At 28.6% G+C, this 17,637-nt stretch overlaps 1 protein-coding gene across 2 annotated transcripts in view; it reads left to right on the plus strand.

Annotated features, from left to right (window-relative positions):
- Shal (potassium voltage-gated channel protein Shal) overlaps window positions 1-17,637 on the plus strand; it is a 97,785-nt gene that overhangs the window by 33,981 nt on the left and 46,167 nt on the right. For both annotated transcript variants that reach the window (XM_074239031.1, XM_074239030.1), the window contains exon 2: window positions 8,580-8,742. In XM_074239031.1, the coding sequence (XP_074095132.1) occupies window positions 8,580-8,742 (163 nt within the window). The remainder of the gene's footprint in view (window positions 1-8,579; window positions 8,743-17,637) is intronic.

Raw genomic sequence — 17,637 nt, forward strand, 5'->3', positions numbered from 1 at the left:
CTGATATCTCAGACAGAAGAAATATAAGATGAAAAGTCACAAAAAATAATAAACGTAATTGATTTTTCGTCTCACTTTCTTTATTGTGTTATTTTTTTCAATATTAACAGAAACTTTTTTTTATTGATATATATATATTACTGACACAAAAACAAGTAAAAAGTGAAACTTTTCGCACTAAAAAAGTGTATGATTTTCTCAGGCTTGCTCCCTTTTATCAAACTGAAATAATTTTTTCCACCTCACACTAAATCAATACAATAAAAAGCTCATAAGACCTCCATAGAAACGGCATGAAATACACAATCATAAAAATAAATTTCGTTTATATAGTTTCCAGTTGTTTGACGCAGAAACAACAAAAGTTAGAAAGCTAAAACACTTTTTTTATATCAGTTTTGCCACATGGTTAGAGAGAGAGATGCGAAAAAGCTCTGTAGAAAAAAAATATATGTGTATTTTTTTTCGATAAAAATAGACGAGGTCACTTCACAATTCTTTCGCCGAAATACGTCGATATTTAATCTGACTCGTCAATTTTTATCACAAAGTTCTTCAATTGATTATAATCATCATGATTGTTAATTATTCTATAGTTATTATTATTTTTAAAGCAAGTAATAATTTTTTTCATATGTTTATTTATTTTTAAAATAAACAAGATTATTATTCTCTACTTATAAGTTCAAATTTAATTTATTTATCGTACTTACTTCTTGTCTTGTGTAAGAAAAAAAAAAAAAGCTGAAGAAAATGTCAACAGAACATTGAAATAAAAGTATCATGTAATCTTATTAAAAGTAATATTATGCTACTCTATAAGCTCAGGGTGACACTAATTTTAGTAAACATAAAGCTCTGTTTATCTTGCTTCCTGCAAAACTCATCAGTAACACCGTGAAATTCATCCGTTTAATTCAACACGAGCGTTTAATTAAAATGGTTTTAACCGATTGTATATTTTTAATTTACGAAAAAAATTTTACCATCGTTTGTGACTTGACAGACGGTCAAGATTTCGGGTTTTTAAACTAAATATTTCGAGAGTAAGTTAATAATTATTAATTATTATATTATAAATACAGAAATCAACTGACATCTGGCCAATTTTGGGGTTTAAAAAATAAATTACAGTTAAAAAAAAAATACACTTCTGTATTATTTTTACAAATCGATTTTTAAAAAAATTTTTTTATAGCAATTCATTTATAATAATTATTAAAAAATCATAAAACTGGCCAAGTTTAATTTATACGAAAGATCACCACGCATGTCAAATATATTACTGAATCGAGCTTTAATTTACATTTTAAATTGTGTAAGTTGTTGCTAAAGTTTTTACTATATAATTCACAATTAATAGCCGACTCTGTAATTTTCACTGAACAATTTAACAAATTATTATTCAGTATTTTAACTTACAAATTGCGGGTTATTGATAATACAGTTTCTAAAAAAAATAAATAATTTTTAAAGAAAGAAAATTTACATTTTCAAATTTAGAAATTTGCAGCTTAAATTGGAACAATTTTTGTGTAAGATATCAAAATTACAAAATGTATTTTAACTTTTCTGATTTTCAATTTCATATGCATATACTAAAATTTTATCCTGTAATCATTCCTTTTTTTTTCGCTCAGTACAGACTAGATTTACCGACATGAGTCTAAGACCATGACTATGGAGACTATAGAGTATAAAAATAAGTACCACAAAAATGGCCTTGAAAAGTGTTAGATGGTAAATAAAATGTGGTGCCCTTGTCTCTCAGTAGTCAAGTTCTCGCGTGTTTAAAATACATAGACAGCGTAAAGAAACAAAGGAACAGTATCTTTACGAGGTCTTGCGTGGATAATTTACCTGGCACGTTCTCAATGATGTCATTATTATTGCTATATTAATATAACTGGACTAAATAAGTGCATAATAATATAAATGTTAACTTAATATGAATCTAACATAATGAGATTCACAGTTGATGAGAGCGGAAACGGATTTTATTGAAAGGAAGTTTTCAAAGCTGGCTTTTACGAAACTCTTTCAACTAAAACGATGAAAATTTATCTCTTTCTGCTGCACACTCCTCCGAGGATTTCTCTGCTATGAATCTTTTGGTTCATATACACATGTTCTGTAATATATTGTACATTATATATGCGTGAATACATACAGTAGAGGAAAAAGTAAAGAGGAAGTAGCAGTAAAACATAAATCCAATGCGATGCTTAATGAGTACGCCAGTAATTAATAACTTGAGGCGCGCGGAAAAAGTGGTAATGAGGAAAAATTTATGTCTTGCGGGTTCGTTTATTTCTTCTTACCACGCTGCATTGCTAAGCTTTTCATATATTATAAATATAAATATATATTAGAGTGCTTTTATGTGTGGTTCTTTGTGTATTCAGTCATAAATGCGCAGTAGTATTTAGTCACTGAGTTTTAACAAAACAAAAGCACATACATTTATTTTACTCTATTTATATTTTTATCATTGTTTTGATAAGCGAATATTTTATTCGGTATTTATCCTATAAATCGTATTAAAGTATTAGAGTTATAAATTTTTGTGTAGTTTGGCACAATAGAAATTTATTTTTTTTTTTTCGATGGTGATTTATATTTGTAGCAAGTGAGAATTTTTATAATTGTCTGAAGAACTGTACATTTTTATAATTTTTTTAAATTGGAATGCTTTAAAAAAAAATCTAAATTTAAAAATCTAAATAAAAATTATAAATTGTTATTTCTTTTAAAATTTTCAATTTAAAAAAATTAATGTAATTAAAACTCTGCACTTCACAATTTTTTTACAATTATCTATATTAGAAATATTTAAATTAAGCGCATTAAAGTGTTGTTTATTTTATATCCTCTTACTACGTATTTGTGTGTATTTTTATTTTTTAAAAAATATTGATCAGTAAAAGATATAAACCAGCTGTAAAATATACGTCGAAGAGGTCGTCTATAAATGTCGGAAGTATTTTTTTAAGGTGAACCCTCACAAAAAAAACGTCAATTCACGTCAACTGGAACAATAGTATAAAAAAAATTATTTTTATCTCAACTTTTTCAAGAATAGGGGCTAAAAATAAATGTTTTGAGATTTCTTATTATAGAAAAAAAAAGTGAATTAACTGAATCATTTATGACTGAAAAATAGTCGATGTTTGATTATCTGTCTGTCTATTCACGTTTGACTTTTCGATTCTATTTTAAAATACTCCTGTAAAATTACCAATTGTAATGAAACCTAGAGGTTTAATCTATAAATCAAAAAATAATTTTCTCACTCCAAAAATTAGTGATAATGATAATTAGAACTTACGAAAGATGAAAAATAGTTGAGATTAAAATCTAAGGATGGGAGCGGAGTGATTTACATCGTGACTAACCAACGTCATCGCATTGAACGAGGATAAGCCGTCAGCTTTATGATATCCTATCATTAGATTTACTTATCGTATCCCGCACATGTATGGAGAATTGACGAATATTCACATGGATAGGAATGGGGAGCAATCACGGTCCAAAAGCTCATTCTGCATAACCTGCGCGACCTCCAAATACCGACCTCCTATCTCGTCATCCTCTCTCTTAGTTCCTATAGCCCTTCCTCAGTCCCTTCTGCCCTGGATCTCGATTTCCATCTCCGTCGCGCTTGTAATTCTCGTCTGGAAACCACCCCGCTTATCGAATTAAGTCGCGACGCTATACTACGACCCCACCGGGGAATGGAACCACGAGCATCTCACGTCTCTGGGGAATTTACCATCCCGCACACTAATTCTAGGTATCGCGGGTGCATTCGTGATTAAATGATTGTCTACTCCCCTGCTTGAATTATTTATTCTTTGAGTATAGACTTTATGAAGTTATTTATTGTCCGTCCCATTAATTTCCCGTCATATTTATCCGATTACTATATAATCAGTAAAATTAAAAAAGTTTTACAAAATTATGTTTGATTTGGCTTGTACACTTGAGAAATAACGCAGGTTAAAATATTTACGTCAAATTTATATAAATATTCGCGTAAACACAAATGAGCCACAATTTTGTGTCCCACAAATAAATTATAATGTCAAAAAAAAAAATTAAATTTAAAAAAAAATTTTTCATAAATTAATTTAGGAGTCATTAAAATTTTTTTCTTGCAACAATAATGGGTAAAAGTTTAGTCAAAACCTTTTTTGTAAAAAATCGTTATAATTTTCATCCTATCTCTTGTTTTTTCGCCAAAATTTAAATTTAAAAATTCTCCATTAGAAATTAATTAAAAAATTCACCCTAAAAAATTTTACCCTCTGATAGATGATCTAAAAAATTTCTCTGTCAGTAAATTTTTCAAGTAAATTTATTCAGCTTAGGACTATAAATTACAACGAGTGTTTGAAGATTTATTATCACAAAGATTTAAATTTTCCAAAAGAACTTTTTTTACTCTTATAGCTATCCAGAGATTTTTCATTCAAGTTCCAAAGGGAAAATGAGAGTGTGTGTTTAAAAGTGATGGCAGCGCTTTCGAGATTCAGTTAAAACGATCCGTAGTTTATCCATTTTCTCTACCTCAGCCGGTGTATGTTTTTTAGTCATCGTACCTGTTATCAAAGCACCCCGAGCCTTTTGCTCCTCTATCTTTTACTTTGTTTTGTGTACTAATTAAGTGCGAGTATGTATACAGTACACAGTGTAGTCTTGTCTGTAGTGTGTGTGAGTTTTATAGATCGCAGAACCGCGTCATGAGTGGATCGATGCGTCTCGTGAAATTTCAAGGTATCGTTGCACTATTTCCGGGACCTTACTTTGGTCAGGGTAAAGTCAACTGACTATAAAATCGTCTCTATCTCTCAGACACGTATATAATGTATTCGTACAGGTACAAGAGTCTATCTACTATACGTGCTATGTATTATTACGCTACGGAGGCTCTTACACAAATTTGAATTTGAGATTGATAGTTAACTTATGTAGTATATTGTACAGATATATTCTATGCATTATTATTGTTGTGTATACATTTGACTCTAAACTTTAACTTGGAGTCGACAAGTTAATGGATAGTAATACAGTTAATTTCACGCTCCGTTCAATTTCAAGTTCATTTCCGAACTAGAAATTATTTACAATTTTATTTTTTTATTTTTAAAGAGTATCAAATTGTATTTTTTTGAAATTTAATAAACAGACAAGTGAAAGGACAATTTAATTGCAAATTGTTTTATAATATTGATAACTTGATCACATCTCTATAAAGAATTCCAGCTTGTTACAAAAAACAAGTGATCAGTTTTTTTTTTTTTACTAATTTTTTTTATAATTATTTATACCCGCCAAAAATAATTTAGGTCCAGAAACATTAATTTTTTTCTTAAAAAATGTTAAAGAAATCATTAATCTTAGACAAGCACCAAACTTTATTACTGAAGAGAAAAGATTAATTAAAAGACATTAATAATAGAAAAGAAAAAAAATTTTATGTTTTTGTCACTTTTGTCCGTGACAAATTTCATTACAAATGCTTTTAGGGCGTACAAATAATACGCCTTTACGATTCTTTTTCTGAAAGGGTGTAAAGTAAGTTTGCGTTAAAAATCTAAATTATAAAAAATTTTTATTCTTTTTTTATGCAAATACAGTGAGTAGGTAGAGAAAAAATTTTCAATTAAGTTTAAAGTTCTACCTACACATTTATATAATTTATAAAAGTTGAACTAATTAGTAATATTAAAGCGTTTTAATTAACTGTGATGACATTACAATGAATTATAAATAATAAAATAATCATATTTAAAAGTTAATTATGTAATGTATATGCATGTAAATAATTTTTTATTCATCTCAAGCACTGAGTAAATATTTAAATTGCAGGATGAGTAGTTTGCAAATAGCGACGAAAATTTTTTATACTTAATTTTGCAAATATTTTTTTTAAATGTAAAATGCAAAAATTTTTAACTTCATACTTCGTAGCACTCAATAAAACTTTTTTAAATTGAAGTACTTTTCACTTATTTATCGAGTGGCTCCAGCGACATTGAATTAAGTGATTAAAAGTCGAAGTATTAAATTATGAGGACGATTGTAAGTTGAGGAAATAAATATCGGATGCAAATGAAGAGTTTATATATTATATTAAGTCCGGGCTCAGAGTATTGATATTAAAGCCATCTGTAATTAACGCGAGTAATTCGATAAAATTATACCCGGTGACGCCTTTTAATTATCTATAATTGAAGATTTAAACCTCAACTGCTGAAAATAATTTCATTAGATGCAAAACTTCTGACCCACTTTGAAAACGAGCTTACGAGATAGTTCAAAGTTCTGATTAAAAACTTTTATGGAATTAAGAAATCATAATAATATGTTTTTAATTTCAATTGCAATATTTCCATATTGATTAAGTCTAAATTTATTAGTTCAATTCACTGTAATTTTTTCAATTAAAAATTTAAATATTTAATTATTAAAATCTTCTCTAATATTAAAATAAAAATTTCAATTTTTTTCAACGACTTTCTTTTGTAAAATTAAAAAATTTAAACAAAAAAAAATAATCAAATAATTTTAGTTTTGAGTAATTGCAAATTTAATTCTAATAAATTGACTTCTTAGTTTAATATTTTGACTCGGATTGGTTTAAATAATATTTTATGAATATTTTTTTTTATTTCACTTTCAACAAAACTCTATTTTTCACGTATAACACAAAACTTTTGCTTTATGATATTAAAAAAAATGTTCTATTTACTAAAATCATAATTTAGCCTCCGTAGTATTCTAAATGAAATATTATTATTCTTTTAAATTGAGTTTTAGTTATTCAAAAAGGAATAATTTTTCAGTGGAAATAAATTTTTAACGCTACGATGAATTTAGTGGATATAATAATAAAGCTAATAAAAAAATTATATTTTTTTGTATTCACCGTATGTTGAATAACATCGAGCGAGTAGTAGCAAAAAATAGAAAGTAAAAATATGGTTGGCGATAAAAAAAATAATTTCAAGCGGTAACACATACACACACACTCACACGAATTGTATAGCAGGTATAGATATAGAGAAAATGAAGCGTGTGTATATTTCCGCACGAGAAGTCGACGTCACTGATGGTTTTCACTCTCATCTGGTCTCTGAAATATATTTCGCCCCCGCGACCTCACACGTTCGAAACATTAAATTTGCCGGAAGAGACTTCACTGGGCCAGTGGTGGAATGATTAAAATATAAATAAATAAAAAAATATATACACTAAATAGAACTCGTATCAAGATATTATAAAGTTGCCAAGTAATGCGCTAAGCAGAATTATAAATATAAAAAAAAAAAAATAAAAATAGATATGAAATAAAAATTCACACGTCGATTACGCTTTCAGGAAACGTATTTTTCCAACAACTCGTCCTTGGAGTGTGTCACGCCAGATGAATATTGCAACCGGGTCATTTTATCCCGGGTTTAACCCTATGGAACTCGTACACTGGATCCGTCCTCTTGGTATAAAAAAGAACGAATAAAAAGATGCTTCTATTCCTTATCCTGAATGGGACCGGGGTCAGAAAAGAGAATTAGCCGTCTAGTTATCTCCTGCAGTTAACATTGCTTTCCATAGGCATATAATATGTGAATTAGGAGAAGGAAAGAGGAAAAGGAGGAGTGTCATTAACGTCAAAGAAACTAAAGAAAGAGGAAAAATTATTAATGTAATTAAATTAAATATTCAGGAACTCCCTGGAACGTGCTGTCGCATCGGTCACCGTTTACGTTGTCGAAAAGGCAGTTTTGGTAATACGTGACTACGATGGTAGACATACCACAGCATGTGCGAATTTTTATTGATCCACTATGGTCATGTACACTTACCAATATTATTAAATATGCATATTAGTTAGCGAACTTTTTACGCTAATGTGAGTGCTTTTAATTCCTTCCTTGCATTATTGTGGATGAATTGAGGATTTATGATTGCCTGGTTTTACTTTTTATAAAGGTTGATTCTGGATGAAAGGAGGCTGAAAATCAAGGTCCAATTACTAGAAGCTTTTTATGTTTATACTCTTGGTTTATTTTTAGGATGTTAAATGATTATTTAAAAATTGAAAATAATATTTTAATAAATTAAATTTTAAATAGCGATTTTTACAACTTTGACGGAAATTTTAATTTAAAAAATCCGAGTATGGCTTGATATAATGAATTACGATCATAAATAATTTTTTTTTTAATGTCCTAATATGAACATATAAGATCTAAAAAAGAAATAGGCCGTCTTAGATCACATATGGACTTGTATTTAGCTGGATATCACTTGAAATGTCTGCATTAAACCTTATATTACTCACTTATATAATTTGATATGGCCATAAATGACTGTACGAAGCCATACATAGTCAAATAAAATTTTTTCACTAGTAATTTTGTTCTTTAAGAACAAGAGTAATCAAAATTTCTTAGAATTGAAAGAACCGTTGGTACCACAAGGTACAATGAATTAATTTTTAAAGAGTTGGTATTCTTGGAATTTTATAAAACTACTTGACTAATTAAAACATAAAATGTAATTTTCTGTTACAGTTACGGCGACATGGTGCCTCAAGAACCGTTGGGAAAAATAGTGGGTGGAGTGTGCTCGTTGAGCGGAGTGCTTGTCATAGCTTTGCCAGTGCCTGTAATCGTCAGTAACTTCAGTAGAATTTATCACCAGAACCAACGGGCAGATAAGAGGAAAGCTCAGAAGGTAAGTTTGCTCTTCATATTATTATTAACTTTTGTAGGAGGTAAAAATTTTCGGAAAATTTTATTATTGTTTATAAATAACAATAAACTTGTTGGTCTCTCATGACTTAAATTATTGCTACTAGAATTTAAAAAAATTATTGCATAAAAGCTTATCAAAGATAATTTATAATTAAAATATCAAATTTATATTAAAAAAAATTTTTTATCGACAATTGTATTTATTAAGCCCGATCTTTGATTAATTACCATTCAAAGTGTTATCACATTCAAAAATATTTGATAGAATAAAATAATGAGAGACTTGAATGAAAGAGAAAAAAGAATGGAATATCAAATAAAACAGAAAGTGATAGAAGGATTGAGTAGAGTTTATAATTATCTCCGCAGAAGGAGATACAGTTCAATAAAATGAAAGCTCGACTGCATCAAGTAAATATACACTTGAGTACATAATAATAAGAGAGTATAATTATAAAAATCTCTGATCGGATACGTCAATAGTGCATACATTGTCTCCGTTCCTAGTTCCATTCTTCAGCAATCCGATAAACCGTTTTAACCTCAATTCCTTCCGTAATCTATTCTGTCGTTCTACGCCTCGACCAACGACAATTGGCTTGTGATGGGAGATGGGAGACCGATTTTAGCTCTTCTCTCTTGCTCTCCTCAGCCAACCCATGTCCTCGGCTCCACTGTCTAAAGCGTCATTTCCGTTTCAATAGTAATCCAATAAGTAATAAGATCGCCTATAACTACCTTCAATCTCTACTTACACTTAATGTCTGACTATCCTAATACTTGTTTCACTTCTTATATTTCAAATGCTCACATTTAGCTCTTAATAATAAGTGTTTTATGCTAAGAAAAAAAAATGAATTTATAAATAAAAATATTAATAATTTAAAAATTTTTTTAGTTTTAGTAAATTTCATTTGAGTCAAGAATTTTACATCTTTTTCCAAGCGATAAAACTTTTCAAAATTGTTTTTTTTTTTTTTAATTAAAATTATTTTAGTAGCATAAAAAACTTTTTTTTTTGAAAATTAAATTTCTATCATATCAACAAATATTTTATTATAAAAATTTTTACACGTAAATAAAACTATTCATAGAAAAAATACCAAATGTTATGAATATTTAATGACTTAACTTGACGAGTATAAATCAATATTCATCACTTTATTAAAAAAAGGAAAAAAAAAAACATGACACACATGCTAACAAGTAGAAATTTTTTACATCAAATAGCCTGAAACCTTTTACTAGCGATGATACAGATGATATGGATGGTCAAAGGTCTAGGTCAATATGTCCGGTAGTTATTAAATTATTTCGGTTCAGAGAAAAAAAAAAGTTATCTCTATCTATGCTATCACCCATGAGATCTTTGTCCATAAATCTTCGAACGGATTTGAGGGTCTTTGTGTTATCAGAGGCGTGAAAAAGTGATTATTAAACAAGACATACGTATCAACATTTCGGAAATGTTACAATAAAACAAATTGAGTCACAAACTTCCAAGAAATAAAATTTTAATTCATTGCTTTTAAAGAAAATAATTGTAAAAAAAAAAAATAGCGTCAACAATTAAATAAATAGAACCGTCGGATGTAAAAGAAGGCAACATCTGTTTAGCATAATTTTAAATAAAGACCAGGAGAAAACGATTTTGCTTAGCAAAGTGCAACGGTGGCACATCCATTACCAGCTATTCTCGAAATGTTTTACACACCGAGCGCTATAGCATCCAGCATCTAGCATCTGTGAGTCTCTAGAGAAATGCTAAAGCACAAGCCAACACTTGGAAATTACTTGAACTCACGGGTCTCACGCGTTTTACTATATCTGTCTATACATATACGGTACATCTATGTAATGTTATATATATATATATATATATATATATATATATATATATATATATATATATATAAAGTTATATAGCCACAAGGCACCCGCAATATCCTTCCCACACCTTATTGCCATTATTCCACAGAGAGATAAACGTGGTCACGCTCTGTAAACTCAAGAGACGGTTCTATATCACTGGTGTATGTGAAAGGACCTTTGAGTATGTTTAACATATTTTTCATCTTATATTTCTTAAATGTATTTTTAATTTATTACTAGACTATGCTATTTCCCTAAATTTTTTTTTTTTCATAATTTTACGATAGTAAAATGACCTATTTCTTGAATTTTTTTTTTTTAAGTTAACCCAATGAATTATTATGAAAAAAAAAAATAAAAAATTGGAAAATTTAATGAAACAGGTTGAAACTTATTCATCCAGTAAATTTGTACTTCGTTACAACTAATTAAAGTTTGAGCCAAAATATTTTAAATGTACCCTCAATATTAAAGCAGCAATTGTCATAATAAAGTTTCGAACTTTTGGAAATAATAATTGTAGGAATTATTAAAACAATAATTAAGCAGGACTCCGTGAAGGTTAAATAAAAAGTAAAAAGTGGGGATTAATAAATTTGAATATGAAGAACAGAAAATGGTTTAAACTTTAAAGTTAAATGAGGTGACTGTAAAATATAGAGGGTAGGAAATGGGAACATCTTTCCGTTTAATTGCCGTACACTGAGTAACCCTGGGGCAGGGAAGTTTTCCCCGGAGATGCTGCAAGGTGAACTGGAGGGAGAAAAAGTGACGGTACAAGTACGGGTTACTGAAAATACAAGTTCACAGTCAAACTGAAACTGAAAATAAACGAAAAAGATACCTGGTACGTGTGTATTAACATTTAGTCTAGAGTTAAAAATAAGTGTAGGTATTAAAAAAAAGCATGCAAAGAGGATAGGGCATATTTTACAACGCGATGAATACTTGCGATAGTAATATTACAAGCAAAAGGTCAGACGAGTAATGGCTAGCTTAAAAAAAAAAAAAAAAAAAAAAAAATAACGAAGAAACCACGAGTTCAATTTAAAAGTGTATGTTTAATCAAGGTCTTACACACCTTTTTACTTATCTTTTCGTCATTAGTTTTTTTTTCCTTATGCTATCCTGGCTAGAGTTCTTTTTTAGATGGACAATGCATATCAAGTATTGTTGAAATCTTTTAAAGAAATTTTAAACTTAGTAAAAATAAGTTAAGTATAAACCAAAAGAAGCTCTAATGTCTTAAGTAAAAGTAAACTCTTATATTAATAACAATAATAACATTAAAGTGAGCAAAGTCTATAAAAATAAAAAGGCAAGTATATTTAAAGCTTCTCAATTTATTTTTAAACATTCAACGGGCAAGTAATTTCTTTGATAGCGTGACCTCCCTCTGGTGTTTTCACGAATAGAAGTAATACGTAACGCAACACATAGACGTTCTAACATCCACCGTAACAGTGAAGTACACCAGTATATAGTAGTATAGAGTTGTTGTAGGTCGACCACTTGAATTTATATCCGTTCTATCCAGTAATGTCCAGCAGTAGTTTACGTACGGTTCGCTGAACTGACGTTTCAACAATATCTAACTGTTAAACCGAAGGAGCTTTAAAGCCATTTACAAAAGGTCAACGCTGAAAATTTATTGACATTGCTATTTATTTATTTATTAAGAAGGTTTACTCCCTGTCGACGTTTATCAATCACTCGTAAAGTTTTTTTTTTCGTCTAATTAAAAAGAAATTAAATTTATCCTATTTAAAATAAAAAATTATCAACTAAACAAAATTAATTTTCCGATTTATTTTTTACAAGAAATAAATCGATAATTAAAATTATATTATTATACAATTCATGTGTGGGGATCGTTGATAAACCGTTTTAAATGGTTAACGATAAAGTTAATGGGCAATAAGCCTTATATTGGTATGCACTTATATCTATACACATTCGTAGTCTACTATTTTGTGGGATATTTTATTGTCCATAGTTCATAGTCCATATAATATAAAGTATATACTCCACCATATAATATAATATAATTTTATTTTATATAATAAGTGAGTTACAGTCTTTTTATATCGATTTATGATAATAGCGTTACATAATATAATAGCCAGTTCCCCAATAATTATTTTTTATTGAATAATTTAATCAAACTTGAATTACTGGTTGGACTTTAACACAGCTATGCAAAAAAAACGTAAGGAAGTAGAATTGGAGTTATATAGATATTAGGTGATGCAAGACTGACGATTGACAATTTCTCGACTCTTGAGTTTGGGATTCTTTAAGAGAATGATGACAGGGTAATCATATTGGCTTTCACGATGATCGATCGGGTGGGCTGGGTAGCGAAAAAAGCTTCTGACGTTTTATGAGAAAGTTTGAATTACTTGTTAGTCAACTATTTTCAAAGGATGATTGAATAAGTTAATTGAGTCGCTTGTTTTTTATTCAATACTTTTAGACTATTTTGGAATTTTTATGAAGACCCAGAAGCTTCTGGATATTAAAATTCATTTTTTATAAATTGAGTAAGCTTTTTAAATATTTAAGAAGTTAAAAGATTAGATGTGAATTCTTATTTTGTCGAAAAGAAGAAGTTTTGTTTAATTTAATTTTTATTTGCATGAAAATTTGAATAAGGATCAGTTAAATCTAAGTAGAAACGTTATTGTCGTAGTTTTATGGTTTATTTTAAACTTTAATCCGAAAAATATAAAGTAGGGAGGCATTGAATTTTAATGATGAACCGTCTTGAGGATTTAAAACTTTTTTTTAATAACTTAAATAAATAAAATAGAATAAAAATGAGAAAAAAAGTTTTTATTAGAAAATGACAGTAGAAAAAATATTAGATTGACTTTTTTTAGTCTCTGCAACTACAATAAATAAAAGTACAGATGTAAAATCTACAGAAAAAGTAGTATCAATTCATACCACAATAAATATTCTTAATGCCGTCAAAAGGCTTAGAGGGAAAAAAATTTGTATTCAAGAGGGAGCGTAAAATCTGTGATACATTTTTGCTTCAATAATTTTGTTATCTTTTCTAGGAGTTACACACACTATATTACACTAGGTATCAGTACAAACGATCAAGCAGTGCAGATACATTGATCGTATCGACAAGTCAATAAATAAACTCGTAAAATTCAATGTTTACTATCGTCTCAAGTATTTTTGGCACTTCCCATGGAATTACCTTGTATCGCATTATTATCTAGTATTTTTATAGTTCGTTATTTTTATCTCTTATGTACTATCGATTGGCTGCATAGCGATCGTGTAATTGACCTTTTTTGCCAAATAACCTTATTATATAATAACCCGAAAGTGATATGATGGACTGGATTATGTAAAAATATATATGCATAAATGAAGGACCCTACTCAACAGAAGTATAGATTAATTTCCTCGGGGAAAATAAAATTATTATAAAAAGCTATTTGGTATTTATTCTGTTATCATTGATGTATACATATATATTCATAATCATATCCTATTCAAATTTATGTCAGGAAAAAAAACTGGGGTCGATTGAATCACCGCTATAGGAAATCAAAATCGTACTTATTTCTGATATATCATACAGTGATATTTTATGTTTCAATTTGGTAAAATGAAAAATAATTTACAAATAATAATTCCAATTTTTCAATGTTGATAAAAATTGTTTACAAAATTTTAGTAATTGGAAATTTGTTTTTTTTTATTAAGCATGGAAAAATTTTCAATCAAATAACGATATTACATTTTCAACAAACATTTTTGTGGTGAAAATTGAATGATAATTGATATGAAAAAGAATTGGATGATTTAAATGAAAAATGCAAATTTTTTGATAAAAAAAAATGTTTAAAAAAAATCAAAACATTTTTTGATACCAAAATTTTTTTAACTCTAAAAAAGAAAGGCTTACAATTCTGCCTGATTTGATCCAGAACTTTCAAATGTATACATATATGTATAAATATCATAAATATTCGAGGTTTAAGCATTTAGAATAGAAGTATTGTGTACGAATTTGTACACAGTGCAGCAGACTAGTCTAGTATATTAGTCAGTTCACATCTGAGGATTCAGACAGCGAGCTGTTTATTTTGGACAACTGCCAGAAACACTGTCTGGCTATATCTTTACTTAATTATCATTATTCTCCGCAAATAAATAATGTCATTATTATAAAATCTAATAGAATTAAAATCTAGTAGACAAACGAAAACAAAAGCTCTTTTACACTTTTTTTTATACTTGTGACAAAATACAACTCTTGAATTAGATTGAAGCTACAGCTTAAAAAAATTAAAATTAGCTCGTGCTGAAATTTTGAAATGGTATTTTTTTTTTTTTTTTTTATTTAAAATCAAAGCTTCGATCGTTTTGTCAAAAAATAGCGATGCGCTAGCAGATATATCAAGTGGCATGTGATTAGTGAGCGTTTAATGAAAGTTCAGCGAAAGCGTGGAGATAAAAAAAGCATCTCATTCCCTGACAATGACGCAAGTTGTCGCAAATTGATTTACCTACTACAGATGTACAAACAATCGTAGTACATACCATGCAGAATAGATATAATAAATACTCGTCTACATGACCTGAAAGCATCATTGTTTCGGAAGGTGTTCCGTTTCAAATCACGATCAACTGATGGCTTACTCCAGTTAGTTTATCGGTAACATGCACGCATCATTTTGTATCACACACAAGGGCTCTTTATGCTGCTTGGGTGTCTGCAAACTTCAGCACTTGCATAAATAATACACGGTATAAATAATTTTATTTGTTATTATTGCTCTAAATTTTATAAAAAAATTTTTTTAAGAATCAATACTAATAAATTTATTGATCATTATTTTTAATCAAGTACTTTTTTTTTTTTTTTCGTGCAAACAGTGAAAACTGCATCACCATAAAATAAAAAAAGAAATGAATTAGAAATAGTATAAGCGTTAAATCTTCCTTTCTATTATTGAATTTATGCGGTATCGTAAAGTTCAATATTGCAGTATCAGCGACAATTGCACCACAGATAAAAGTCGACAAAAATATTTCTAGGTGGTAAAAAATTCTACTAAATGTAATTTTTTTTTAGAAATTTATGGTGGACAGTTCTGAGAAATGTTCAAAATTTTAATTAAAACTTTGGACCAATTTTTTTTATCTATACTCTACTGTTTTTGAAGGTTTTGAATAATTTATTATTAAACGTAGATAGCTTCATAAAAAAAATTGAGAATTTTTTACTTAGAAAAAGTTTTGGTATTTTTATGAAAATTTTATAACGCTCAATAAATATTTGATTAAATTTTGTCGTTTGCGTTTTGAGGTGTGCAAAACTATATTTTGGACTTACTTGATATCGAGGGTTATTATTTTAAGGGAATGTATCTTTCAATATAAATAACACTTTCACAAATAATTTTAATTTGTGAAATGACCTACATATTGTTGAAGCTTACAATTTCAACCCGTGATTCAAAAATAATAAAAAAAATTGTTAATAATCTTTACAACCAAACTAAATACAATACAAGCGATCTGTTCCATATATGAGCACTCGAAATCAGTGGTACTCAGATTTAGGATGTTTGCACTGAGAAAATTACCATTTAAATAACTTTTTGATCAGTGATCAGAGTGTCTTTACAAGTGGATTTGAATATAGTGGCTCCCATAAATCGGTATCTCGCTATCATTGGGAGTGTTTAATCCTGTAGAGTATACCTATGCTCATTGTCAATCTATAACTACCCTCAACTACACTAGGGCAGGGTATACATGAGAATATAGTAAGCTCAGGCCTTATTTCAAGAGTTGGAGAGTTACTACTCGAGTTACTCGAACAAATCGACTGGGTTGAACTCTCGAGTCTGAAGAGCACTCGCCCGTGGAAATTCTCCCGAGTATGGTTGTGAGGTCCACAAGCTATATACCCACACTTCTATTCTCAGAATAAACTCTGTTAAACTATAGGGTTAATAGAGTTTTCTCCTTTTTTTTTTCTTCTCGCCGTGCCAACTAATGGAAGTCTCTGTTTCATTTTGTAGTACGATTAATTTCTTTCTTTACTTTCATGTTGTTCGCATTTTCTTTTTATACCCTTATTTTTAGTTTCTTATTAACTCACTAAATCTCAGAAAATTTTAAATAGATACCAACCTCACGTAAATTGCTAAACATTATTTTTTTTTTCAACCCAATTCATTTTATTTATAATTATTTTTATAATGGTTAAAATCTTTGACATTAGATAAATCAAACGGCAATCAAGTTTTCGATTAAAAAGTTTTTGTATTAAAAAAAAAAAATTTTTAGCTTAAAAAATATTTTAGAGAAAAATTTTTTTTGGTTCGAATTTTTTTTTATGGTATTATTTTATAACCATACATTATTTCTACGATGATGGGTCAGGTCCAAATGGGTACAATCTCGTAACCAAGACTGATATTACTTCCTTATTATTGTACATTGTTTCTATGACGGCATTATAAGGTCTAAGTGGGTACGGATGCGTGACCAAGACTGGTATTGTTTTTTTTTTTATACACCGTAGACCTATAATCAAAATAATTAGCTTCCATTTATCTTCAGTTTATTCTTTTAATAATTAAACTTAAAACAAATAATTAAACATTGTCTGAATTTCCCCAAAAATTATTCTGACTTCAAAGATTAAATTTAAATGATTTCAAAATGAAAAAAAATTTCTGGCCATAGTTAAGGGTTTAATAAAGTATCAATAAAACACCAGTTGTGATTTGAAATAGTGAACAATAGAATCTGTGTTGATGAAAATATATCTCTAATTTAGTGAAATCTATAAATAGAGAATTTAATTTTAACATGAGTATTTCAGGTGCGCACTGGTGGAATTTTCGAATCTTTTTTATTTGCCAATAGTGAAAAAAATTTCAATTTCAATTAATGAATTTTTTTTCCGCATCGGTGTAGACGGAGTTTTGTTGCGTTTATTTGGGTATAATGTCAATTG

This window comes from Cotesia typhae, unplaced genomic scaffold (assembly GCF_013202065.1).
Source record: "Cotesia typhae breed Kobodo isofemale line unplaced genomic scaffold, CoteBio_Ctyphae contig_23, whole genome shotgun sequence".
NCBI lineage: Eukaryota > Metazoa > Arthropoda > Insecta > Hymenoptera > Braconidae > Cotesia > Cotesia typhae.